Source organism: Vitis vinifera, chromosome 12 (genome assembly GCF_030704535.1).
Source record: "Vitis vinifera cultivar Pinot Noir 40024 chromosome 12, ASM3070453v1".
NCBI classification, from domain to species: domain Eukaryota; kingdom Viridiplantae; phylum Streptophyta; class Magnoliopsida; order Vitales; family Vitaceae; genus Vitis; species Vitis vinifera.
This window is the reverse complement of record NC_081816.1, coordinates 4,667,373-4,695,264: the sequence shown is the minus strand read 5'-3', so window position 1 is coordinate 4,695,264 and position 27,892 is coordinate 4,667,373. Positions and strand designations below refer to the sequence as shown.

At 35.2% G+C, this 27,892-nt stretch overlaps 3 protein-coding genes across 6 annotated transcripts; 2 read left to right on the top strand and 1 right to left on the bottom strand.

Annotated features, from left to right (window-relative positions):
* The first annotated feature begins 46 nt into the window (after positions 1–46).
* Positions 47–7,554, top strand: LOC100267683 (uncharacterized). 4 transcript variants are annotated; one of them, XM_002273931.5, is made up of 10 exons: positions 47–437; positions 1,501–1,641; positions 1,807–1,899; positions 1,985–2,111; positions 4,437–4,546; positions 5,397–5,429; positions 5,639–5,719; positions 6,250–6,332; positions 6,540–6,808; positions 7,099–7,554. In XM_002273931.5, the coding sequence occupies exons 1-9, from the start codon at positions 120–122 to the stop codon at positions 6,757–6,759; spliced, it is 1,206 nt and encodes a 401-aa protein (XP_002273967.1). In that variant the 5' UTR covers positions 47–119; the 3' UTR covers positions 6,760–6,808; positions 7,099–7,554. The 4 variants fall into 4 exon arrangements, 2 of the variants coding, with proteins under 2 accessions (XP_002273967.1, XP_010656966.1); XR_786942.3 differs by having other exon boundaries at positions 73–437; positions 6,540–6,815; XR_009467202.1 differs by lacking the exon at positions 5,397–5,429 and having other exon boundaries at positions 73–437; positions 6,540–6,815.
* Positions 7,555–8,590: 1,036 nt separating this feature from the next.
* Positions 8,591–12,479, top strand: LOC100247178 (GPI-anchored protein LLG1). The gene is made up of 3 exons (XM_002272370.4): positions 8,591–8,951; positions 9,043–9,099; positions 11,915–12,479. Exons 1-3 carry the CDS (start codon positions 8,867–8,869, stop codon positions 12,286–12,288), a joined length of 516 nt encoding a protein of 171 aa, XP_002272406.1. The 5' UTR covers positions 8,591–8,866; the 3' UTR covers positions 12,289–12,479.
* Positions 12,480–14,541: 2,062 nt separating this feature from the next.
* Positions 14,542–15,708, bottom strand: LOC100262522 (uncharacterized). Its single transcript, XM_002272523.5, has 2 exons — positions 15,461–15,708; positions 14,542–14,945 (listed from the first exon to the last, which is right to left on the bottom strand). The coding sequence occupies exons 1-2, from the start codon at positions 15,698–15,700 to the stop codon at positions 14,823–14,825; spliced, it is 363 nt and encodes a 120-aa protein (XP_002272559.2). The 5' UTR covers positions 15,701–15,708; the 3' UTR covers positions 14,542–14,822.
* Between the last annotated feature and the right edge of the window lie 12,184 nt (positions 15,709–27,892).

Genomic DNA, 27,892 nt, shown 5'->3' with positions numbered 1-27,892 from the left:
TCACAAAATAATGGGGCAACCCAAGAAGGGCCCAACAGCTCAATGACCCAACCCATGTATTTACCTTGTACAGACCCATGTGGAAATGCTAAAGCGACGGCTTCAACGACAAAACCACCATGCTTTCTACAGCTAGGGTCTTCGCCTGCAACTTCAAACCCTCTCAATCTCCGCCATTACGCAGCAAAACCCAGATGGAGGCACGAACCAGAAGCCCACAAAGCACCTTCTCGAGATCTGGCTCTCTTTCCCCTCCAAGGGAAAGGCTCAGAGAAGATAATGGTGGTGGAACTGCCATTGCGTTGCAGGAATGGCAGGGTTGGGGAACAGAGTCTCCGTTACCTGAAAGGGTTGCTGAGATTGTTCATGAATTGAAGTATTTGGAGAAAGACTTCAATGCCCAGATGAGTTTTGGTGGGGTTGGTGGTAAACTGCAGGTATAGGATCAAACCATCTCAATTTCCAGGTTTTTTGGTTCACCATTTGTTTGTTTTTATTTTATCTAGAAATTTATAGTCTTATGTTTCTTTTAATCTCTATAGAAGGGTAAGAGGAAAAAAAAAAGTTAGAGCTTTGAATTTTTATTGTTTGGGAACCTTGAAATGAACATACTGCAGTTAGCTAAGCATAATATGCCTATTTGGATAAGTTGAAGTGATTCGAAAGCAGCATGAAAGATGAGATTGCAGATATGATTTTCTTTTCCTTCTTTCCCCCTCCGTTTTCTAGGCTATCGAATTGAGAACAAAGATAATGGTGGTATTTAAGTGGGGTTTCACCAGTGTCATAAACCCATAAACCAAGCCATGGAGATGCTGAAGGAAATATGTGGAGAATAGGATTTAATCTGTGATGCTTTTTTATGATTTGAGGGGTCTTCTAATGAGGTGCACTTGGAGAATTCCTTCCCAAAATGTATCTGTTAAGTGCCAAATGGGATGAATTCAATGTTGGCTAAATCTATTTAGGAATTAAAATTCCATACAGGCAAATGAATGTGCTCATGCGCCTACATGTAAAAGGAGTTCAATTCCATGTGGACATACATTTTGATGCTTGTGCCATAGGCAATGTGCATCAAGAAGGAATTCAGTTCCATGATGCCATTTGGGTGCATGTAGGATGTAAAAGGAGCTCCAATCCTACAAACCCACATGCAATCTTGCACTCATTTTTAGCATTTTTTAAGCACTCTACTTGCTTTTAAGAGCTAAAACCGATGCAAAAACACCTGCTTTGCTTTAAAAAGTAAGAAAAAGTACTTCCGAAATGCTAACCAAATGTTCTCCTAGAATATTTCTCTGCTTCTGCTAATTTGTTCTCCTTTGCTGAATTAGATGTTTTCTTCTTCTAATCGTTTTTTTTTTTTATTGCAACAGTTTCATTTTCGTTGTGGTTCATATTGTGATTTATTCTCATTGTGTGGTTTCTTTATCCTAGTTTGCATGGGCATGGCTCCCTTGGCTGCATATTTCTTTATTTTTAAGTATCTATTTTCAGGGAGATTTCAAGATTCAAGAGGATAAAAAGCACAGAGCAACTTATCAGGCTTTAGGTGATTCTGAGAAAAAGCTCCAATTCTTTTCAGCTCGACAAATAGCATGCCGCTTGCTTGGAAGTAGGGGTTACCTTTGTCAGAAGGTATTTAGTGCCTTCGTAGAATATATTAATGTTTCATGGGGGGGTTTGTTGATAAAAAAGATAAGTTTATGTAATGCAGAAGAGCAGAATGTGCCATTGAATGGTTTTAATCGATCATTATTATTGTTTTTCTAACTTTTTCATAGGATTTATATCATTTTGCAGTGCTGGCTTGCTCTGGAAGATTGTATGTGTTCTAAAGTGATTCCTTGCGTTCTATGGCATGGCATACGGTTCTGGTTGTATATGCATCCAAAGGTATACATATTAATTAGTCATTCTTGTCTCCTGATCCATGAATGTCTTTGAAAAGATTACTCAACTAATATTCAACATTGTGCAGGATTTTCTACGGCAGAACAATACTGGAAAGTTGCTGTGGCAAGTGTTTGGTGTTAAAGCTGCAACTTTGTGCCTCTTTGGCATTGCTGAACATGAAGAGATCATGTGGAATACATTTGCACTTGCAGGTTTCAACTCGTTTAGTTATATGCTTTTCTTTGACATGTCAATTGTCAATGCTCAAAGTGAAAATACTGGCTCCATAAAAATAGTCATGTCTTGCATGTTGTAATTCTAGATGTTTGACCAGTTTAAACTAGTGGCTCTGCTAACACTTGTTAGAGTTTTACAACTCTTTTTATTTAAAATAAATTAGAAGTTTCTTTTCCTATAAAAAAAGGAGTATATATTTTATGATTGGGCTCAACTCCAGACAATTTGCCAATGAATCTTTTAGAGTGGGACCTTTTCTCTGATTAGAAAGTATGATACTAAACCATTATAGGTCACGGCATCTGATTTTTGCTATGCCGTGCTTGGGAAGGAAGGAGTACAAAGAGGGTTTCTACAATCTTTTCCTTGATTTGAGCATTCCACCTGTTTCTTATCGTTTTTCCAATCTTCATATAGGTGTTTCAAGATTAAGTTTTCTGTTACTTTTTTTTTTTGGGTTGAGTGTAATTGTATTAAAGAGAAGAAAGAGTTTACATGATGTACACAAAGCAACCAAAAGACCAAAAAAAGGTGCGGGGACACAAAAACCAGCAATTGCGCCTTACAAAGAGCCTACCCAGTCCAAAAATTCTGACAATGACAAAGAACTGTCCCCAATATACAATCTTAACCAATCTCAAAAAGGGTTCAAGAAAGAACTTTTAATTGTTTAGTCCAAGCTTTCATAGTTATCGAAGGCTCTCCTATTTCTCTCCCTCCATATGGTCCAGAACACACATAACAGAGCGCAACCTTCCAAGCTTTTTTTTTTCCAACAAAAAATCCATGCCAGCTTAAGAGAAACCCCCTGATTGAAGAGTACATCACCCATTGTACGCCGAAAAAAGCAAAAATCAATTGCCACAAATTGCATGCTTTTGTGCAAAAAAGGAGAATATTTTCTGTTAATTATTCTTTAAGCTAAAGCACAATTAATTGATAGTTGGTCAACCAACCGTTTGATATGTTTTATTAGATTCTCTCCCTTGTTGGTTATCTTTTCACACTAGGGGGTTGAAGCTGCTAAATCATTTGGGCTACTGCTAAGTGCCATCTATTCCATGGAAGAATATCGAATTATTTTAATTAGTGTCAAACCAGCTTCTTTCTTTTTGTCTTGACTGCCAAAAACTTCCCTGTCAATCTCCCACTTCTGTTCCCCATCCCATGGAGGTGCAGCATGGAGTTACTAACAGGCAATTACAAATTGCTAGTATACCCCCCAAGAAAAGAAAACATATTGGCTATTTCTAAGCTAGAACATGATGGGCAAATCCCATTATCTTCAGCCCTTTTAACATGGTCATGTATAGATAGATGGTACATGCTAAATGCATGCCTGCATAACTCAATTAATCATACAAAATGATGTAGAACTGTAGAAAGCTAAAATTTATAATCGTTTTGATATATAATTACACTTGGGATCACACTTAGAGTTGTGAAAGAATTGGGTTCCCTTTCCCTTTTTAGATAATATGTTTGGCTTGTCTAAAAGTTCTGCACATGGCTACAAGTCAGCTCTAACAATTAGGAGCACAAACGCTCTTCTTTTTTGGTTGTATTCCTTGCCACTTCCTCCTTCTGAGAACTTAGAAGTTCGCAAACTACATTAAGTAACATCAGCTTGCTGATAATTTACAAAAGTTATCATCTTTCAAGATCCAATACTCATTTAAGAATAAAAGAAGTCAAGTATGGGATTTTGATCAGTATGTTAGAATTTGGCTAAAGACAGTATTCTTTCATTGTGGGAAGGGATATGCTGTATATTGGGCCATAGCAACAAGGAAAATTTTTTATGTAAGAATTGCCTGTTGGAATTTAATTATTAGCATTAATTATTTAGTTAAGATGACATGTTCAAGCTGTTTTCCCTGTTCTGAGCACTTAGATTTGATAACTTTATATGTGAAATGTGATATATGGTCTCTTAGAACTTAAAGCCCTGTTTGGGATAACTCTCAAATGCTAAAAGAACTCTCAACCATAAGCCCCGCACTTCCCAACATGATTTATCTGCATTTTAGAGAAGCAAGGAGGTCCATGCTTTTTCTCAAATGCAATTTGGCAAACATATTTTATTTTAATTAAAATTTGAAAATGTTAATAATTATCCTTATCTTTAATCAAAAACATTTAAAAAATATAATTCTCCAACATAAAATTCAATCGCACCACAGTTGTAATAACTTTTACTTATAATCTACTACTAAATGGAGAAGTTAGATGATACCCCAAACAAGGCTTAAACTTTGGTAATGAATGACTTCCACTTGCTTTTTCTGTGTCAATTTCAGGGAAAAGCAATGTTTGGTGCCTTTATCCGAATAAGAATGCGCCAACAAAATCAGTTCAGGATATCTTTGCTCAAGAATCTTTGGGAGGTCTAGAATGCTCATCGACAACGGTACATAATATTTTAAGATATTAATACTTTATGAATCTTGGTTCACAGGACATTCTGAATCTCTCTTTACAATTCACAAGTAATTGCTGCAAAGTTGCCCTTGTATTTTGTCTGATAATATTGTGAATGAGTGGTTTAATCTTGTATATGTGTTTTGAAAAAGATCAGGACATAAACATCTATCAAAAAAAGAAAAGATCAGGACTTAATAACCTATTGAACTTGTCTTGACAAACTGCATGCCATGAAAATTAACATGATGAGTTGATTTTTGACTGTCTTATTTTACTATTATTCCTTTAAACATTGAAACTTATCATGATATTCAGCTTGAAAACATTATTACAACAATATTTGGAGTCAGCTATACAAATCTTATTAGACCAATCTGCTATATCTTGAGCAAGATTTTATGTTTTCAGTCTTCATAACATGTTGCACAGTCTTGACCCACATCTTTTGTTACCTTCCATTGAAACAATTCTTATTGCTTGGTCTCCTATTCTTCTTTGCACATTTGAGACCCCTGGACATAATAGTTTTATGTCAGTGGAGTTGACATATGATTCCATCCTTTTTGGTGTTGCTTTATGTCCATCTCAACATCCTAATGTCAGAAGCATGGCTTTTTAAAAGTTGATTTTCTCAAAGTAGCAATGAAGTTAGGTCATCCGGAATTGGTTTACAACTTTATTCATTGAAGTTGGCCCCTTTGTTGGTGGGTCGTTGGCAATTCGGAGACAATTTGATTAATTGAAGCATCTTTGTAGTTAGAAAGAAGGAAAACCAAATCATGCTCATGTTAGAGTTATAGTGAGGTATAAAAGGTTTGTTTTCTGTGTGTATTCAGGGGGAGCAGCATGGGGGTGCCCAGTGTGGATGGGTGAGTGGCAGCAAGCCATGAGATATCCTTGGGCTATTATGATTGATAAAATAATGGAAAGAGAGTAACCATTCTCTTGCATAATAGAGAGCATAATTTGTTATTGGATTTTGTTTCTTTGTCCATGTAGCTTTAGGTATCTTAATTTGAAATGTTATATTTCTTCTTTCAGTTCAAGGTGGTAATTTCATGTTGATTCTACTGCACAGACAAACAGAGAAAAAATTCTGAACTTTATTTTAATTGATGGCACATGGAACAACTCCGCAGCAATGTTCAGGCGTTTGAAGGTAGCACTAGAATTGCTTAGTTCCTGTTCTCTTGTTCAACTATTGCATTTTGAAATCAAGATATTTCAACCTCAAGAACAAATGTTATTTTCATGCCTTTCGTCATGTGATGTTGACTCCTGTCATGCCACACATATTTAGCCATTGACCACTGATCTCTACTCCTGAGTGGTTCACTAGAAAGCCTATCTAATGTCATAACGAAACAGTTATGTCGGGACCTTGCATGCCAGCTTGGGAATATCTCTTACTTCTTTATTTATTTTGTTTCTTTCCCATAGCAGCTGGCTTTTTTGAAAATAGAAAGTAAAATTTTTGTTGCAATAACAGTTGATACAAATGCCATTGAGATTCACACCTCAAGAGGTTTAGGGCTTGTGCCTTAGAAGATCACGGTTTAGGGCTTGTGCTTTGTATCATTTTCTAATTCTTACTTTTATTTGTTATTATCTTTTATTTTATTCTTTTTCGTTTGTTTGTCACACATTCTGACTTTGAGTTTGACTCGTGCATATGTTGTTTTTGTGCAGGAACAAGCAAAGTTAGCTTGGGGAGAGGAGGACCTTCCTTGCATATCTCTGGCCATGGGTGCCTCTGCAATGCATAAGCTTCGGTGAGATGTAAAAACAACTGTCAGGTCTCTTGCATGGGCTCCTTCATTACATGTTTGTTTGTGTGTTTCTAACTATTAATTATGAAATAATTAATTAATTGTGTTTTAAAATAAGTATTAATTAACTATTCTTTTGTGTCTTAGATCCCCTCAACAGTGTTTTTAGTTGGTACTGGGTACTAACAATTTCTTGTGCTCTGAGAGCAGGCCCCAACCATCTTGGGATCGTACCTGTACAGCAGCAGCAGCCATTGGCCTCCTCTCTGAGCTCCAACTTATTCCAGAGTTTGGCTCATATGGATTGGATAAGCAAGCAGAAGCAGTGGAAGATGCCTTAGCAGTTCTATTAGAAGCTCTCACAGCTCGACGCCTTCGCATGGGCAGGTCCATCTCTCGTAAGCAGAGACACAACACTGACATCTGTTAACAACTAACCAAGAATCACATTGTCAGCAGCAGGAGGATGCATTTTTTAGGTACCAGGTTATTTCAATCTGAACCATTCATAGATTTATAGATGAAATGGTAGTCATGGTCCTCATGAACAAACAACTACATCCTATTCAGATTTGTGATAGTGGTGGTGGTTGTTATTTTGTTACACACATATCCCATGAACTGCAGAAAACATGCAAATCCAGTTTCAGTTGATTAACATTTAAAAAAAAGAAAAAAAGAAAATCATAATAGATTTGAAGTGCTATAGTGTTGTCATTTAAGTAACCATCTTCCCCTAAACGTTAACAAGTTCCGTTCTTTCTTACAGGTCTCCCTTTGGTTTGCATGGTAACCAAGTCAAGGACCAAGTTATGAGGATGACATCGCAGACTAGCAACACATCATTGTATGCTTCAGATATGGTAGGCCCCTCTTTTTTCTTAGAGGGTTTTTGGTAGAATTTAATGTTTAATGACTTAAAGTGACTTTAAGTTACTGTGCTTAAATCATTGAGTCATATTAAGTCATTAAGCTGATTTACCAAAATCATTTTTAAGTTATTAAGTCACATTAAGTCAATAGGTTGATTTATCAAAAACCCCTCTAGTCTCAAACTTTTTAGTTTTGCTTACTGATTGATGTGGTATTGGATCAAAACAGTCGTCACAGTTGACTGTTCCATTGAACTCATGTTGGTTGTATCGATACACTACATACATTGAGAATCCTTCTTTGCAGACAGAATGAAATGATCTTGAACTTAATCAAGTTCAGGTTTGCTTTATACTTTGCAACATAAATGAAATTATATTTTTCTCAAAATCGCTTGAACTTAGCAACATGGGTCCTTTGCGTATGATTTTGTTTGGAACACTAGATCAATTAATGGAGGTTTGGTGTGGTGCTGATGGGGTGGGGCAATGGTGACCGGGGCTTTGAGGAGGTGATGCTGTTAGCTGAGAGTTGGGAATGCCTCCATTTTTCAAATTTTCCATGGTGTATGGGGTATGGCCTAAGTCATCTTCGAGCTTGAGGTGGGATTCAAATCCTTGTCCCCATCTGAGTTTCTCTTCTTCTAAGTATTGTTTGGTTCCAAGAGAGGAAAGAAAAAAATATTCAGAAAAGTATTAAGAGAACAAAAAATATGTTAAGAAAAATTATTTTTTTATCTTTATTTTACTATGAAAAATATGAAAAAAGATATATATATATATATATATAAAATTAAAATTAATTAAAAAATTTATATATTTTTAAATCAGTTAATTTTTATATAGAAAAAAAAATGAGTTTAAAATAATATATATTATTATTTTTCATTTTTTATAACTTTTTCTTTTTATTTTATTTTTTTCAATTTTTAAGAATTAAATCTTATATAAATCTATATGATTAATTTCTATGATTTAATTGACATGTTTATTAAAAGTAAATTTAAAATGATTCAAAAATGAGTCCAATATTTTATATTTATAATTAAGTTAATCATTAAGACTATTACATATGTGAATTCGAATCAAATTCATGTTATATAGGTTAATAAAAAAAACCTAATTATTAAGTAAGGTTATGTAAATCGACACAAATTTGGCCTAAACATGATTATACTCGGCCCAAACCCATAAAATATGTGTTACGTTTGAGTCTTGGGAATTATATTAAACTTTATTAGAGCAAGGCAAAAGTCGAAAGAAGGTGTGAAATTCATTTTAACATGGGCTTGGGCCTAGGACTGATCCATGGACTTGATTGGACTTGGGCTAAGCCCAAAATCCTGTTTGGCCCTTTAAGTAGCTGTAATGCAATCAAGAAAATATGACACTTGCCAGTAGGCACAACAACTATTAACTAATAACAAAGATTCATTCATGATCATTTATTTTCCTTTCAGTATTGGGCCATCGGTCCAGCTGTCCACCGCGTCTTGATAGAAGGACAGCCGCGTCTTTCTCTGAAAGCCCTTTCTCTCTCTACAATTTTAGAAAGCCTGTGTTCCAATTTGCAAAACCACCAATCCAAGCGGACCTCATCGGAAGAAGAAGGTGGTGGTTCGGGAGCACCGGATCGATCGACAGATCGATCTCCAAACATCAACAATGGCCTTCAATCCGTGTTTCTCTTTGCTCCTCCTCTTCCTTCTCACTTGCTTGGTCACCTCCGCTTCCTCTTCTTTCATTTCTCGTAATCTCTCTCTCTCTCTCTCTCCTCCGTTTTTTTATATCGATTTGTGTATCTGTTGATTGCTTGATTCATTCTTGAATTCTTTGTGCAGATGACGTCCTTCAATCTCATGAATCTACTGGCCGTACCCTCCTCCAGACCAAAAAGAGTAAGTTCTCCTCCCTCTCTCTTAAAAAATAGAACGGAAATTTCAATTTTCGCTGCTTTCAGAACACTTAACTTTGCTGCTCTGCAAAATTTCCTCCTGAACGTTTCCATTTATGCTAATCTAGAACCGGGGGTGACCTTTTTGTGTAGAATTTAGGGTCTGTGTATACAAATACATAATGTCAGATGGCCGTGGCAGCTGACGAGTATTGGAGTCACTATCATAGTAAAACGTTTCGAGTTTGGGGACTATTCTCCTTAGGGATGATTTGGGATTCAGGAACTATTGTGAAAATAATGGCATTTATTAAGTGGGGATCCAAGTTTACATTTCAGATTACAAAATCAATGCAATGCAATTTTGAAAGACTATTCTGCTATCATGTCATATTCATTTGGAAAACTTGGAAATAATTTTTGAAAATCCAGTATTTAATTGAAAAATACGGCAGGATCAGGTGTAAGAGAGGTGTGTGGTAGAGGAATTAATTGACTACTTTTGGAATTAATGAAGTGTAAAGGATATATCTAATGAAATGTATAGGATACCTTACGTTTTGATCATTTGGTGTTAAGAAAAATGAAAATTTGGCGCCTATTTGAGAAATTCGTCACTATCTAGGGTGAGAGAAGGCTGGTGGTAGAGGCATCCATTGACCATTTTGTCCCAAATTTTCTTAGAAGTTGAAAAGTAATTATAGAGTGCTATTCCTAAATTGGAATGGCTTGGACAAAAACATGTCCTGGCTTATTGTGTGAAGATTTGAGCTATGAGAAATTCAAGTGTAGCATGATTTTGTGGTGCTAGTAAGTGATACCTGAAATTGTATTCTTAACAAGGCCATGCAATATCAAATAAGTGTTTTCATGTGAAAAAGAGACTTGATGAGCTATCCATGACATTATTGTATAAGCAACTAGAATTCGTGGGTCTTGCTCAGTCCTGCTTTTTTACATTTAAAGCCGGTTGGGGAAAGTTTTGACTTTAGATAATCTCTAGAAGAGAGGATGACCGTTAACAAGTAGATGCTTTCATTGAAAACTTGAGGAGAGTTTATTGATCGTATTCTACTCACCTGCACCAAAGCAAATCAGCTTAGGTTTTTTTTAAGCAATATAGATTAAATAACCAAAAAAAAGGTTATACCAAGTACATAGAAAGTATACATGTGCCCTCCAAAAAAAAAAAAAAAAAACAAGAAAATCCTCCCCTTATTGGCAACCTAACCTATTGATAAAATCAATCATAGAGGACTCTTGCCCTAGACCCCTTTGGACCACTCTAAAAGGTTACACAGAAAAGAGAACTTTTGATGTAAAAGCTCAACATTTTCAAAAGCCCTTCTATGCCTCTCTTTCCAAATAGTCCAATACACAAAAAGGAGCAACATTTCATGCCTTCATTCTCCTTTTTCCAACAGAGCGGTTGTGCCAACTAAGAAGCGTTGCTTGGACTAAGGTACACCCAAGCCACTCCAAACAAGGAGAAGACCAACTACCGTAACATACTTGCTTTAAAACAATGAAGAAGGATGTGGTCACAAGATTTCTCCTTGCCTTTGCGTAGAAAACATTTGTTCACCAATGCCAACCCTCTCCTCTTCAAGATGTCCATAGTTAGAATCCCTTTCCATGTTGCTTCCCAAATGAAAAATCTCACTTTTGTTGGAGCCTAAGAATTCTAAATAAGCATGGCTGGGAAAGATTCTGAAACCCTCTAAACCATCCCATCATAGAAAAATTTAACTAAAAATTTGTCACCTTCATGGCCATCCACACTGCCTTATCATCTACCTCCCTATTCACTAATTTACCTTGCAAATGCAAAAGAAGTACTTCAACACAATCCAACTTCCAATCATGGAAATTCCTTACAAAATGAGGGTTCTAGGGCTCAAACACAAAAGAAGTGCTCCAGCTTAGGTTAGCATGTACATAAGTGAAGACTCAATGCCTTTGTTTGATTTTGTAGATTAGATGGGGTTTTGTTGAGAGTGAGGGTGGTTTTTTGTGTCCTTTCTTTTGAGGCCTGCCTTTTGGTGCTCCTTGTGTATGTTCTATGTGCTTTGGTGTATTTTTTACTATTTTTAATTTATGCATACCTATCTTTACTTATGAAAAAAAACTAGCTTAGTCTTGCCTTTTAGCATGACTTCTTGCATTGTGATATGGTTAAATTGGTTATTGATTTTTTTTTTTTTTATTTCTTTTCACCTGTAGTTTTTGTGTAGGTGTTTTCACCTTTACTTATTTTAACAACTACCAATTCATACTATTTGTATTAATACTTGTTTATTTTATTTTTAAGACAATTCTGTTCAAACATTGGTTGATTGTTGGTTTTTTGGTTTAGTCTTAATGATCAGGGATAAGACAAAAATGGAAAATTTTGCATTTTGTCCTCATAACATGTCTGTATGTTGATGTGTTGATGGATTACAATATCAGATCTTTTATCATGTAGATAGAGGATTTAATTATCAAATGATAAGAAAAGTTCATGTATTCGTGAAACTGTATATATTTTTATGCCTGTTTGATTATTTATCGCTGTTTGGATCTGAAAATGTATGGGGAAATAAATAAAAAATGCTGGAAATGAATAAAAAGAGGATATTTAAAGTGATTTTCAGTGTTTTCCATTCATTACTCTTGTTTTTCCCATGATTGATCCAAATGGAGTGTTGTGGGGGCTGGTGGTCGGGATTTTCATTGGAGAGGCCATTCTAAACTGCAGCTGAAAGATGCATTGCAGATGTTAAATGATCAAGTCATCTCTGAAAGAGTGTTTGATATTTTTCTTTCACCATATGCAGGTTGCCCTGTGAACTTTGAATTTTTGAATTACACAATCATCACAAGCCAGTGTAAAGGACCCCAGTACTCACCCAAGCTCTGTTGTGGTGCCTTTAAGGACTTTGCTTGCCCTTATGCTGATGAGTTGAATGATCTGACAAATGATTGCGCCTCAACCATGTTCAGCTACATAAACCTCTATGGAAAATACCCACCTGGCCTGTTTGCTAGTGAGTGTCAAGAAGGAAAGGAAGGTCTGGAGTGTCCTGCTCAGGCACCATCAACTGAATCAGCTAAAGATTCCGTTAATGCAAGCAGAGGTCAGATAGTCTCTTCTTACTCAATGCTGACACTGTTGGCTGGCTTCCTAGTGTTATTATTCCACTTGTTTTGAAAGATGAAATATGACTGCCCACATGTATTGTCTTACATATATATTTTTCACCTAAATATTTTGAAAATTCATGGTCTCCTCTAAGGTCAGGTTGCCCAGTCGGGATGTTTTCTCTGCTCTGTATGCTAGAGTTTGTATTCTTTATTACAACTGCTCAGAAAATGTAATTTAATTATCTATTTGTTTGTGCATTAGTAGATTCATGCCCATTATTTGAATCTGAACTCTTTCTTTCCCCTGCAATCTACATAGTGCGTGCCCTCAACTTCAGTTTTGATGTGGTCCCATTGGGCCACTTGACTTTATAGAATTCTCAAATATCCTGGATGTTTGCGCTGACGATTCTCCTTTAATCACTCGATGTGAACCAAATGTGACTGAATGTTTGCAGTTGTCAAGAATTTTGTTTAATAAATAAGATGAAAGAAAAAGGAAGAGATGTGCCCTCTTTTGTCGCCTTGACCAATAATAGATCATCCCGACTAAGGGGGTCGCATTGATCCATTACAGATCAGCTCAAAAGTGCCCCTTTCTATTATGATAGAGGCGGATGGTAGGGCTAGGGCAAGGATAATCTTCTTGCTTGGACGGTGAGAAGTAGGTCCACTATCTTCCATTATTTACCTATCAGAAAAGAAAAGAATTTTGCTTGCCCATGTTCCTGTCTAAAATAGAAAATGGAATCAGGAAAAGTCTGAAACTTTTCATGCTAAGGCTACTAAATATTGAGAATGTTGGGCTACTAAGTCATGCTATTAAAGAATTTATAGAGCATTAACTGAACAAGTGGAGTGGATGAGCAATAGCCCATGTCCCAGTGCTGAAAATGGCCAAGCATAGCTGAACTCGATCAGGCTGGGTGTGTTAGGTGGAATAGCCAACTTTATTTTGCAGATTTTATAAATAATATGCTTATTCCTAATTATGTTGAAATGAGCAATGTCAAACATTCCTAAGGAGCATATTTTATAGCATAAAGACATGAGACTAGAAACAACTTGCAAAATCCAAGATTTGAATGGCAGGAGCACCTGATTCAAAATGTTGTTCCATCTGGTCGAACAATAATTTTTTTGACTGTTCGCGCACTCAAGCATTTGACCCGGGAGAGAAGGAAGCAGCTCTCTCTCTCTCTCTCTCATGATTTATGTTGTAAGATACTTACCCTTCCATGTTTCAATAGTAAAGTTGAACCACCGTCACCAACTGCTTCTATGCTTTTCACCACAAAGTGGGGCTGGTTTTTCTTACTCGTAGGAACCGAGAAATTGGCAGGTGGGCAAGCCGACAGTCTCCATTATTGAAGGGTAGAGTAGGATTCACTTACATTTCTTCACAATGCCCTCTGCTCTCTGGGGGCAGAGGGAATTGGCATGTGGACAACGTATATTATTGGATGTTTCTTCAAATACGCATTTTACTTGGGGGATGATATCCAACGTGGGGACCCCCCACTGACGCTGCCAACTACCATTGTGCAGCTTCCTTGTGACTTTCCATGTGCTCCCTCATTCGCCAAAATTTCTGACTCTTGGTGGTGGGAAAGGGTCCTTGTGTTTTGGTTAAGTAGTTGATGCACGAGTGGCGTTGTGGCCTAACCAGAAGAAGCGAAACAGAGAGGTGGGGGAGGAAAAAGGGAAAAGAAAGATCCATCAAAGATGCATGATTTAAGCAAAAGGAGGATTAGAAAGGGAAACTTCGAAGAAAGTAAGGATGTCCATTTAAAGACGCTCCACCATACTATTACCACTAACAAAGTGGTAAGTTAACATTTATGGTCTTGAGAATGACTAGGCATATATCCATCCAAGTTTCAATCTTGATCATCCAAAATAAAATACAAGATGAAATTTAGATTAAAAAAAAAAACAATAGTATCAAAACAAATACTATGTCCAAAAGACCCTAGCCATGAAGCAATGAAACCCAATTGCTTTGACATGCAGCGATTGGTTCATTGCCTTGAGATGTAGAGATCCACTGCCATAACGGGACCCTCAAGATTAAGATGGTAGAATTTGGATCCACCAAGTATTCCATGGTTCAAGGCCTTTTCCTTTTCCTTTTCAAGGAACAACCTTCACATATCCTCATTCCATAGATGAAGAGGCAAACCACCCTTCAAACCTTCCCTGTAGTTGACGAAAGATTTACCAAAATTTGCATTCTTAGTGGAAAAAAAAAGAGAAAAATATAAAAGTAAGAACCGACAATCTTGGACAATAGAGAGAGAGAGGAGAGTACATCCAAACATTCACTAAATTTTTCCTTTTGTTATTATTATATGAGTACCAGTACAACTCAAGTCAACCAATCATGTCAAGACACCTGGAAATCAGTTGTACACTTGATTTTCTCATACAACTCCCAACAAACCAACAGGCAACAAGTGCAAAATTGAGGAAAATTATCCCAAAACCCCAAACACACACTGTTCATCCCTTTCCCCTCTGAAAAATAAAAGGAAGAGAATCTAGCAATACGTAACAATTAAGTTGTTCTTTTCTGGTGTGAAGCCCTGAATCTCCAAATCTTTATCGGTGAGCAGTGACCAGGGTTTCAATGAACCTCAACCCATCGAACCTTGGCGCAAATCTATCCGCGGAGGACGACCTTTGTGATTCTGAATTTTCAATATCTTTCCCCGCAACAGCCTCCTATAAGATCAGACGTGTGCAAACAAAAGAAAATTATGATTAGGAATTTTTATTTTTATTTTTGAATTGATGTGACAGAAAAATATAACGATTTTTATTGGATAGATAAAAAATTCCGGAAAAATATGTAGACAAAGCAAAAGAAAGACCGCTCTGTTAACAAATAATACACAAGAAAAAGTCTCTGTTTGGATTCCGAGAAAAAGGAGGAGAGGAAACGGAAGCAAAAAAAAAACTCTTTTAAAGACGAATTTTAAAGAAAATTTGTTTGGCTATACAGAAAATAGAAGAGAGTAAAACAGGTCTTGGGATGTTACAAGCTAAACTGTGGCTCTTGGGCTGAGAATTGAGGATTTTACTCGTCAGACCCAAAATTTCCCTCTCTTTTTCCAGGCAGCCAAACAGAGAAAAAGTCAACGAAAATTCACAGAAACCAGATAGCTATTTCAGATAAAAGAAAGATAAAAAGAAGAAAAAGAGAAAGGTAAACACCAAAATTTCGGCCCAATTCTTACATCGCGAGAAAGTTGAATCTTTGAATTGCAGAGGAAACCCGAAGAGGACGGCGCAGAGATTGCAGTAGCAGAGGCCGCGGCAACGGAAGCCGCAAAGAATCCTGATTTCTTCATCGTCGAAGCAGAAGATCTCTGATTGGAGGAAACTTGGCAATTTTCCGGGAAAGTTTTTTCTCGGATGAAAATTAAGAGAGAGAAAGGTGTAGGAAAGTATGGAAAGTGAAAAGGCCTTGACGGCATATTTATAGGGTGGAATGCCGCAGTGGTAACTCCGAAATTTTAAGCGGCAACCATTTTCCACTTTTACATATCAAATTACATTTTTACCCTGACGTACTGTCAATGAATTTGTTTTAATTGGCTGTAGCTTTTCTCAATTGACCATGGTGCCCTTAATTTGTTTTTTACTGTTTCGCATTCAGCTCATAAATTAGCATCATATCAATTTTTTATTTTTTTTATTTTTACTATCTAAACTCATATCTAATTTAAGATTTATACAAAATTTGATATGGATCATAATTGAATTTAATAATTTTAAATTAATTTTTCTCAAATTTACAGTATTTTCTAAAAAGATGGAAATAATTGCAATATTTTTAAAAAATTAATATTTCATCCTCTTTTGACTTCATGCCAAATTTGACCGTCATCAAGAGATTTTGACTTCATCCCAAATTTGACCGTGTAGATTAGGTCAATCCTTCTTGGATGAGCAAATCAGCTATGATTCTAAGCCAAAGAATTCAATAGATAGAGTTTTTCTTTTTGAGATTCTAAGACATTGTTTGGCATTAGTTATGAGGGGCACAATAATAGTGATAGTTGTTTATTGGTTAAGTCTTGCCTTAGAAATAAGTACTACATTGATGGTTTTGTCCATTTTATTAATGGAATTCTCTAGAAGGTTGAATTTTGTTTTTATTTGGAAAAGCGCGCCGTTAAGACAATGAAAAATGTCTTATTAAGGTAATGGTGATGACGAATCAACTTGATGATGGAATAATTCTCATAAAAGTTTTCTTCAGGTCACATGTAGTGTCTTAGTTAGGTTAGGCTATCCAAGAGAATTTTGGGGAATACATTGTATTCTTGTCTCTAGTGCATGAATATTGGACATTTATAACTAACCTTAAAAAATGTCTTATTAAGGTAATGATAATGGTGATATGATGAAAATTTTCTTTATAAGTTTCCTTCATGTCACATGTAGTGACTTAATTGGGTTAAGCTATTCAAGAGAATTTAGAGAAATTTCTCGAATTTTTGCCTCTAGTACATGAATATTGAGCACTCTGAACGAACCTTGAAATAGTCGTATTTTCGTGACTTCTTCAATGTATCTTGCCCTTACAATTAATAATAATAATAAAAGAACTTTAATTGATTTACTCACAAAATTTGGATTCTTTGGCCAGGGTATGGTAAAGAAATTGATTTGATTTTTACTCATAACAAAATTAGAATGGAGCTATTAATATTAGCCGGAAAGGGGAGGGGTAGTTTAGTAATAACAGGATAGAATTCTAGAAGGCGTGGAGCAAGCAGCAGGGGCAATTCAGTAATAGAATAATTAAAAGAGGTTCTCCGCGGCACCTCGAGAGTTGATATTTTCAAGGAGACTGTTTTGAAAGCTAGTTTTGATAGGCCGATCTTTTCAAGTGACAGTCAATAGTAGTGCGACAAGTGTATGGCTCCGATACCACCACGCCAGCACTCACTTGTTTCACAAGTCATAAATGGATATTCCAAATGGCGATATGAGAAAGATTCTGAAGTTTGGAGTTTCATGTTTAGTTTCCAATCCTACCCCTGTTGTTATTTCATAATGACCTTACTGTCCCTGATATTTTATCATTCGTCCGTCCACCATCCGAAGTCATTGGAAAAGGGCCCAAGATATTCTCCCCTACCAAAGGTTGATTTTGTGCATGAAGATGAAATTTTAAAATATAAAAAATAATAAAATTTTATTTTATCAATTTATGGGTTTTTTTATTTTATTTAGGATAGCCTTATCCATTTTTTTTTTTACTTTATTTGATGGGAATGTGTAGGTTAATATTAGAACAATGTAGTACATGTCAAAATAACATTTTTTTTATCAAACAAAATGTAAGTTATGAACATATTGAAAGCTAGTGCTCAAAATAACCTTATTTTATTTTATTTCTTTAAATTAGATTAAAATTGAATTTAAAAATACAATTTTTATAGAAATTAGAAATTACAATTTCAAATGCAATTTTTAAAATTTGTATTAATAAGTCATAGTTTTAGGATATGGCCTTTGATAAGTTTTATGGAAAAAAAATGAAAGATAAATTATATGACAAAAAAGAAAAAAAAACCATTTTGATTATTTTCCAAAATCAAGAAAAAAAATACCAAACAAAATGATTTTCTCAAGTTTTTTTTATGAAAAATAGCAAAGACAATTAAATATAATTAAAATTAGTTAAATTATGTATTTTAAGCTTATTTAATATTTATATAATAAAAATAAATAAATAAAATCTACATAAAATATAATTTATTTAATTTAAACATTTTTTTTCCCTTCCATTTTCCCTCTTTAATCTTTCTTTATCTCCTATTTTTCCACAGCAAACATATCCTTCATGTTTTAATGGTCTTAAATCAACCCTCTCAAGAGAGAGAGAGAGAGGTGGAGGGGCATTAAGGTAATTTGAATAGAGGGATGAATCACGATCAGCCGATACTTTATTGGAGCGGTTATGGTTCCTCGACAAAGAAGATGAACATACATCCAAACCATGACACGTGTAACATCAACTGTCTCGTCAACCACTCTTTTTTTTTTAAATAGAATTTAATTTAAATAAAAAATGTTGGGTTGGCAGTTTAGGGTTTTTTACTGCTTCCTTTTTTTTTTCTCTCTCTCTCTTTGTGGATGGTGAAGAGACGCTGACTTGTCATTTTCCTCGAACTTAAAACTTAAATAGCCCACACCACTGGGCCGTGACACTTGACAGTGGACCCCATGGAATTTTTAGGGATATTTACAAATTTGCCAAAATAAATTCTATTTTTAAAAAAATTAAAAAGAGAAAATTGATTTTTTTTAAAAAAATAAAAATAAAAATTCCCTTCACAAAACATTTTATACCTATTTATACATCAAAACATATATATTTTTTTTAAAGGTAATTCATCCATTTAAGATATTTAAACACGTGGAGATTACTTGTTCAAAATGACAAATATTTTGATTTTTTTTTTTAAAAAAAAATTGGGTTTTGGCTTCCGAGACATGAAATGAAAAAGTATGAGTAGAATATTTCGAATTAGCTTTGTAAAACAATAGATTCCAAGGACCCAATATCCATAAATATCTAAAGAAAAGTAGCACAAAATGGTTGGCAGGAACCAACTCCAAATTGGCCCATGAAATTGGCTAATACCTCCACCACTCACTGTCACAACTCACGAGTATACATGCCCACTAAATACATTTTTGATTTATCACATCATATGGAATAGGGTTCACATTCACCAAATCCAGAGACAACAAATAGGTATGGTATGTATGTACACATATAGGGTAAAAATAGGAAACATGGGTTCACTTGTTATTGAAATGTTTTAGAGTGTGATTCATCATAGATATTAGGTGTTGTTTGTTTTGTTTATTGAATAGAAAAAGTCAAAATAGTTGACTTTTTCTATTCAACCAAAAGTGATTCATTAATATTAATTAATATAACTAAATTGAACTTATTCATAATAAATTCACTTTACCTGTATATATTGATATCAATAGATTATTTTTTATTAAATTAAAAAAAGTCAGAATTATCACCTAAGATTGTTATAAATAATTTTATGCTTACTAATATTTAAAAGCACGATTCTCTAGTACTTTTGCGCAAAACAGATTATTTAGGATCTTAAAACTTTTTTAAAAAGGAAGCTATCAAAGAGGTACCTACCAAATTCGCAATCCCCGTTATTGAAAGTGCACAAAAAAGCCTATATCATAGGATGAGAATAAAAAATTAAAATTAGATATAAATGAGTGAAACCAAATTATAAAATAGCACCTAAATGCATACATGATACAATCTTATTGATCACGTTTTTTAATAGGTATCTCTTAGGTAATCCAAAGACTAAGAATAAGAAACATGGGTTGACTTTAGATTGGCACATATTATTGAAATGTTTTAGGGTGTGATTCATCATGGATTAAGACTGTCATAAACAATTCTATTTAAAACAATACCTATATGCATACATGATATGATCTTATTGATCATGTTTTTTAATAGTAATCTCTTATGTCTTGTAACAGGACCTCTTTGGTATGATAGTTGGACCCTTTTTTTTTCTTTGAATATATTAAATAGTAACTTTTACTTTACAAAGATATGCCAATGAAGTGGTGGGCAAAGGTTAAAAGGGTATGCAATGAGGTAATCCAATATGTTTCCTAATTGAATTGGACCACATTCACTAGTCTTATTTCACTGCATCTATTAAGGGTGTGTGGCTTCTTGTGTGTAACTATTGTCCCCTAATGTTTATCTTCAGAGTAGGAAAGTTGGACCCAAGTCCCGGGAGTGATCTCATCCGGCCCTCCAAAAATGACTAATTCCCTTATAAAATTTTGTAAGCGTGCCTACCAGTCTACAATATCTATTTCTCATACTTCGACGGTTGTAAGTTGGGAGATGCCAGGTCATGACACTGATTGCCTAGTTAGAACTGATGGAAAAGATAAAAAGAAAATGAGCAGAATTGATATATATGTAGACAAATGAAAGAGTTGTTAGGTAGAAGGGTGTGGTGTAATGATGCTTGGAATATTACAGAGATTACATGAGAGAAGTCCAAGCCACTGCTTTGGTGGACTAGGCTTTGAAGCTTACATGATGGGAAAATACTAAGGTATTGAATCGTCACCTATCAAACTCGCCATGTAAGCTATCGAAGATATGTGGTAAAATCTAGACCGTTGAATAAAAATATAAACTAATGAGACTAAGATATAAGGATACAAAAGAATTTGAACCCAAAAAATGCATGAATGACATTATCTGATTAATGATACTTTTTCGATATCTATGGGCCTTAAATACACTCAATACCATAATGATAACAAAGAAGATTATGATGGAACATGGCCAGAAAGCAATTGAAAGAACATCTAAAGGAGGTAAAAAGTAATGGGTAATAGTTGTTTTTAAGTGATGACACGAGCAGTGATGAAGTTTGTGTGGATAAAATGGTGGACTTGTATTCCATTTGATAAGACACTAGTTTTTTTATTGTGTTTAGGCCGAAAGTGGCTACCACCATCGACCACCAGCTGCTGTGAACTTCAATTTATGACCTCACTTTGCCTGGAAGGATGAGTTGATGATGATAAGATAAAGCAAAACCAAAAAAGTTTGTCCAAGTTTAAAGCATAGGAAGTTGGGTGAATAAGACAATGGTTATGTCACAGCATAAACATGATTTCCAGTGGCCACCATCAAGAAAGCAATGATATTGGAAAGCAAGGCAAGAATGAAATGATGCAAAACTATGATTAAGAATTTAATAATAATATGCATCCTTTCCAATAACCAAGTTATATTTGACTACCCAGTGAAACTACTCAAAAAATCCAATCTTTGTTGCATACTGGGGGGTGAGGAATACCTGCATCAATGGTTGAAATTAAGGAAAAAGGGACTTGAGAAGCATCATGTCCTTTTGTTGCTCTAGTTTGGAAAGAAACTGCATCATAATATGAGTTGCCTTATTCTTCAGTGTTGATTGAACTTTCACAAGACTAACTACACTTTTCTGGTGAAGCATAGAGTTAATAGGGGACAGTTGACATCAACCAAGCTTAAAATCAGAAAATAATGCTCAGTCAAAGACTAACCAGTCACATGGAAAACATATTAGAAAGCAAAGACCCACCAGTTTCTAACATCTTATAATTTTCTTTATTTTGATAATTGTCATTTTCTGGCCCATTTGCTAGTTTTGGATGTTGAAGCAGTTCCAAAACCATAAACACAAGGTTGGGAGTTTGGGTGGTTATGCCATTAACAAGCAAGCATAAATAGATTGTCCAACAATGAGAGAGCTATCCTTGGGACAGAGAAGAGTTGGCATATACTACAGGGCAAGAGTCATGTCTCCCTCACCATTCCAGAGGGGTGTAGGCAAAGATCCACCAAGAGGGGATTTGACACCTCGACAATAACTCCATCTTAACCACCCCCAAAGTCGATAGCACCAAGTCCTCACAAGGACCCACTAGCAGGAGTGGGTATCCCTTCAAAAGGGTAAACTAAGAGTGCGCTGAAACCCTAGGAACTACTTGTGCTTAATCCAAGGATCTCTATGAGCTTAGAGGGAGTATGCTAAGCATCACGACCCCCATGCAACTGGGTACACCGACACTATATTACATGAGAGGGCTGGGCAATGAGCTTAACATGTGTGGTCTACTTGTCAAACAGACGGCATCTGTCAACATCAATAAAGGCACCTCCCATATGAAATAGGCATCACATTCAGGCCATAAATGTGTACTTCACTATTTCCCTACAAGAAAGCAACAAAATCCACAATTTTACAGTCCAAAGCAGCATATTCCAACTCAATACCAAAGACTAACAATCAAAATTTCATTTCTTATCCACATAGCTTTGAGTATTGACCAGACAAAGCAAGAACATGACATTTGTTGAACCACCACTAGCTCAAAAGCTTACTTGTCAAGGACATGACCCAACGATGTAAATGATTAATAACCAACACCCTTGCCTCATGTGCAGCCTCCCCTTGATAAATTGGGATGGAGGGATGAAAACCAAAACCTCTAAAAATCAAAACACTGATACCAAGTTAAACTACAACTTGCTCCAAAAGTCTAAGCTTGTAGTGAATGGGCCAATAATGTATACAAGTGGATTAATACTCAATAACACAACAAAGACCACAAACAAAAACTAACAGATGTTGTAACCAAACACACTGCTAGACTAAAGTGATCAAAGAGAAACCACCTAAATAGGAATTATTCTTCAAAAGGCTAATTTTGTAAGAGACTAAATTATAGAGTACACTAGCAATGAGTCAAAAGTTTCTGGCTGTGTGGAGCTTTCAATCAACACCAAATCCAGAGAATAATATGCCCCCTCTCTTGCCTTGACTAAGAGCCAACAGGTATGTCAATGGTAAAAAACAGAGCTCCCTACTCACCCACTAATAAACAATACAAAGTAAATGGATAGCCCACACCCACTTTCAGTATACAATCAGGGAATAAATTAAGAATGACAAATTTACAGCAAGCAGCGCAAAGTAGATTTGGTGCACTTTGCCTATCCATCCTTCTCTCCTAAGTCCAATTCAAACAAATATCTGTGAAAAACACCACCTATTCATAAGCAAATACAATGTCTCACTAAGGGAAAACGTAAGGGCCATAACCTTAAATTGAGCGCTAACCTTCTAGTCAACATGATGAAATGCTGAATATTTCAATCTCAAGTTGTCAAATATCTATTCCTTAGAGATGTCAAAAGTCAATTACAGAAAAATCAGAAAATGGCAGAAGCAATAGAAAATTGCAGAACACATAGTTGAATTTATGACTGACTATTCATTAATTGCAGATTTAATCATATTTGATATTGCAAGTACCATGATCATACCATTGTCCTTTCTGCCTGCCTTTCATCTAATTCCATTAACACATTCAAAACTTAACAAGTTGAAAGCAAAACAGTACAAAGTGTGCTTGGTAACAACCTCTTACTGGGTTTGGGGAAAAATAGGCTGTGATTCTATTTCATTGCAGTGTCAAAAACTGAGAGAATGGTGATTTCAGTAGTTGAGAACCAGATTGCTACAAATTACAAAATATATAAATCAAATAAAGCAGCAAATTGATACTTAAAAACCTAAAAAAATATGTCCAAGCTTCCAATACAGGTATGCTATGCTTATTCCTGTTGGCCCATGCCCCTCTATTGGAACATTCAAATAGTGGGACACCAGGGACATGACAAACAGATTTCTTCAAGTTCAAGCACATTCACTGCATCACTAGGGCCACTCAAATATTGGCTCCTATAATAAAAGAGACAACGATGTCACATAGATCATGAACCTTCCTAATTGGATGATAAAGATCATGAATTGATACCACTAATTTATCCAGCACCAAATCAGTGCAATGATGGCAGGGTATAAAATTTGAGAGAGCTAACTCCATTGGGTGAGAGCTAGATTGACGTAAGTTAGGAAAACAATAGTATCAAAAACAGTGCATTTAAAACTTCAAAAATTAAACAAATGTATCAAAGCTTTCAATATGATTATGTGTTTAACTCCTGTCAATCTAAGCGGTTAGCACCTATCAGACTACTTCAAGTTAGAGCACGCTGATTGCATCACAAGAACATACAAGTGTATGCTCCTATCCTGAAAGAGAACAGTTTATATTAGATCATTAACAGCATCTAGTCAATGTTGACCATTGACTCCTGATTGGATGGTGAACATCAGAAAGTTGACATCACTAATTCTATTTGTCATGGAATGGACACTGCCATAGTTCAAGATGAACTACAACTATAGCCAACGAGGGAACTTTGTTGGGCAATTTTGGTGGGATTGCTTGGATCTAAACTCTAACAATATGAGTTTACCCTCCTCAAACAGGTCACTAAAGTACAAACCAAAAAGGGGAATTACGCTTAATGACATGGTTTATGCATTTCCCAAAGACTGTCAATTAAACATCAGAAAATCCTCCATTTGAATTCATTTTCTCACTAGATTTCCAGATTCCCGTCCTCTCTATATATGAAATCAGGGCATAACACAAAACATAAGAGTTTTGGAAGCACTGACTCAAGGTATATCCTTCAATGGAGTAGCCCAATCTACTAATTAAATCCAGAAATGATCATCTCATTCCATCTCCATCAGCCCAGGACTATAAAGAGACCAGCACTTGTTCCTGAATTTTGTAGCTTGTGGGTTTCATTGGCTCAAAATTCCTCTTCCTTTCTTTTTAAATGCACCAGGCCAAATAAAGAAATATATACATATAAAGACACACACACACACCCCAACTAGTGAGCACCTATTTCCATCATCTAGGGAGAGCTTTGAAGTAATGCAAACACCATGGTCCAAATGGGCACAGAAACCAGGAAACCCTTTTTTCTTGGTGGGGGTGATTCAATGGGATGGCATTGACTGGATCTAAACTGTAAGAATGAGTTTATACCTCTGCTCTAACTTTGTGTTCTCACAACCTTCTCCAACAGCCATTAAGGATACATAAAAAGGGCCATTATTGGTAGGCTCTAAAAATCGTAATTTTATATGTTCCTCTGAAGGAACATTAGTTAAAGTCAATATCATCCACTAGAATACATCTTTTCATAAGTTTTCAACATTCTCATGCTTTGTATCCAAACCAGAGTAGTACACAAAACATATAATTTCTTAGCAGACTAATGTAAAATTATGTCTGAAAAGACAGTTCTTTCTTATTTTGGAAGAAAATAAAATGGGTACAAGAACAAGTTTATTCCAAGAACATCCCCAGTCAACTTGGCCAAACAAAAGACCCCATCTCCCCAAAGTAAAAATTGAAATAAAAGTTTTAAGAAATCACAAAAATAAGCAATACTACCTTATAACAATGATTACTTGGTAGTGTTCTGAGTGATCTGCTGGGTTAAAGTACATTTAAGATTCATGATCAAATCAATTGAGTTCTAGTTGTCTTGTTTCATAAACTAACTTACCAAGACAATGATTTGGATTAGAGAAGACAATTTGCATTTAATTATCATCTAGAAGGAGAAAGCAATCATAAACTCTCGCTTTGTATACAATCATCTGTCTTTTTTATCAGACTATGTATGAAGGTTTTTGTACTTGTAGGAAGGAATTTTCATCCTTCTTTGAACTTACTATCTCAATCCAATGAAATGATTGTTTCTAATATAAATAAATCAAAACCTTCCATTTTTAAACATTGAATGGAACACATTTTATAAGATCTCAATGGACAAGTTTCAGTCTATAAAATCTCTAGAATAATAGTAGGTTGTTAGTGCACATACAAATTTCTCTTAAATAGAAAAATTATGAGCAAATTGAAATCTTTATTAATTTGTAAAAATGCAAGCACAATCTCTATGTTATCCTTCAGGGTTGTTGATTGAGGATTAGAAAAAGTTTGACCTAAGCCCTGGTGGGACTTGAGCCTTGACTTAAGTTGGACTTTGATTTAGGTTTGGTCTTTAACTTTACTTGAGATTGGACTTTGGCTTGGAGCCTTAGACATTAACTCAGTGTTTGACTTAATTTGAGTGTGAATTGACTTGGATCTTAGCAGGCTTGAGCCTTGATCTAATTATCTAATTTGAGCTTTGACCGGTTTAAGCCATGACTTGGCTTGGGCCTTGGTGTGACTTGAGCCTGGGCCTTGGTGCAACTTGGGCTTTGGCATGCGTGTTGACCTAATTCGGCTTGCCTTGACTCATGCATTGGTGTGACTAAAGCTTTAACTTGGCTTGGCCTTAGCATGATTTAGGCTTTTGCTTGATTTAAACAACATTGACCTAGAGTGTGAACGCTTGATCCTAGATTGAAGACATTTTAGACTTGATTTTGAAGAGCCTTGAAACTCATTCTCAAAATTTTTGAATCTTCAAACTCTTTGAAATCATCAAACTTTCTTAAAGAGATTCTTAAATCTTCGAGCAAGCTCTCTCAACTCCTCTCAAGTGTGGAAGCACACCGACAAAGGCCCTTATGAGAAATCCTCTCCCATATTAGCCCTTAATTTTTTAGGGATAATTATAATTACTATGACAATTATCTTTATTGTAATTAACCAAAATGAGTTAATTGATAAATATTTTTTAATTATTAAAAAATTTATTTATTGTATGATCAATAGATCGATTTTCCTTTCTATGGGCCCCATGTGATTTTATCTAAAGGTATGAATCACATGTGAAAAAATTAGTAAGCCACAAAGGTCATGTTATTGACAAATGACTATCAATTAGTAAGTAAATTTCACTCCTTTATGGTTGAAAAATGAACAAGTACGTTGTCAACACTTCTCTAACATCCTAACTCAAGCTTATATTGAGAAAGATAATATTCACTGTCATATAGATGCACTTACAGCCTCTATAGGAGTTCCAAACTTGTATAAATAATTTTCTTTTTTTTTTATAGGTTCCAAACTTGTATAAATAATATTGGTGGCTATCATATGAAAAAATGTTTAACCCAAATGTCAAGGTCAAGGTCCCACTCATCATCATTAAACTTAGAAAATGACAAGCTAGCTAGAAAAGGCTCTTCCAAGCTCATCATTAAATTTCATTTGAGTTTTAGTGGACTCATCTATTATCCATTAAAGAACAACCATGATGCTAATGCAGCATGGATGATGATTGAAAACCAGACCAACCATACATAGAGACACTTTTTATGCTACCTAAGCAATGCAATCCAGAAGAAAAGAGGCTACAACTGATTTGTTGCACTCAATCAAAGTCAGCTTGTGCTGATTAAAAATGCCCTTCAACCAAAGAACATTACCAGGTCTATCCCAGAAAACTTGGAGAGAAAAAAAGAAATCAAAAAACAAAAACATGAGAAAGAAAAACAAACAAGCAACCACAATAACCAGCAACATAAAAGAGAGGACAAGAACTCCTAAGAGATGGTGAGTGATTCCATAAAGAGGCCTAACTTGCCATTCATTCAAAGAGAAATAACTATGTTCACATCTTGCATATCACTCACAAGCTAAAACATGTATATCTAAAATAAATAAATTAATTAAAATACAACTGAATAATAAGAACAAGAGCAATAATAATGATAATAATTTGAGATAATAGATTTGAGGCCATAACGTAAACTCAAAGATTCCAAATATGCCGGCAAAAATAGCCCATATACCTCCAAATATAGTTTATACATCTACATGTCAGTGCATTCTAATTAGAATATTCTAACAATCATCGTCTTATGGAATTTGAACCCAGTTAAGGTTATCTAAAAAATTCTCGCATTATTGTGACATGCATAAGCCATAACCACATGAGTATAACATTTGAAACACCATCATAGCCTACCAAACACAGAATTCCATTTTTTTTTCCCATTTTTTTATTAGAAACAAACATTTCATTTGCCAACAAATAATTAGGTACAAAGAAGAATAGGAAATATTTTCCCCATAACAACCTTACAACACACTGATCAAAAGCAAGAAAGAGATAAAAACTACAGAATCAATTCCTCATGGAGGTAGAAAATATCCCACAATGGAGATAAAATGTTTTGCTCCTCTCTTTGCTAATGAATCCACTACTCCATTAGCTAACCACTGGATTCTTTTTTTTATTAGAA

Bases quoted from the DNA above. Each gene is read 5' to 3' on its own strand.
- LOC100267683 (XM_002273931.5), top strand. From the start codon at position 120: ATGCTTTCTACAGCTAGGGTCTTCGCCTGCAACTTCAAACCCTCTCAA. The intron at 1,900-1,984 runs GTATACATATTA...AACATTGTGCAG, and splicing joins GGTTGTATATGCATCCAAAG to GATTTTCTACGGCAGAACAA. The intron at 4,547-5,396 runs GTACATAATATT...GTGTGTATTCAG, and splicing joins TAGAATGCTCATCGACAACG to GGGGAGCAGCATGGGGGTGC.
- LOC100247178 (XM_002272370.4), top strand. From the start codon at position 8,867: ATGGCCTTCAATCCGTGTTTCTCTTTGCTCCTCCTCTTCCTTCTCACT. The intron at 8,952-9,042 runs GTAATCTCTCTC...TTCTTTGTGCAG, and splicing joins TTCCTCTTCTTTCATTTCTC to ATGACGTCCTTCAATCTCAT. The intron at 9,100-11,914 runs GTAAGTTCTCCT...CACCATATGCAG, and splicing joins CCTCCTCCAGACCAAAAAGA to GTTGCCCTGTGAACTTTGAA.
- LOC100262522 (XM_002272523.5), bottom strand. From the start codon at position 15,700: ATGCCGTCAAGGCCTTTTCACTTTCCATACTTTCCTACACCTTTCTCT. The intron at 14,946-15,460 runs GTAAGAATTGGG...CTGATCTTATAG, and splicing joins AGATTCAACTTTCTCGCGAT to GAGGCTGTTGCGGGGAAAGA.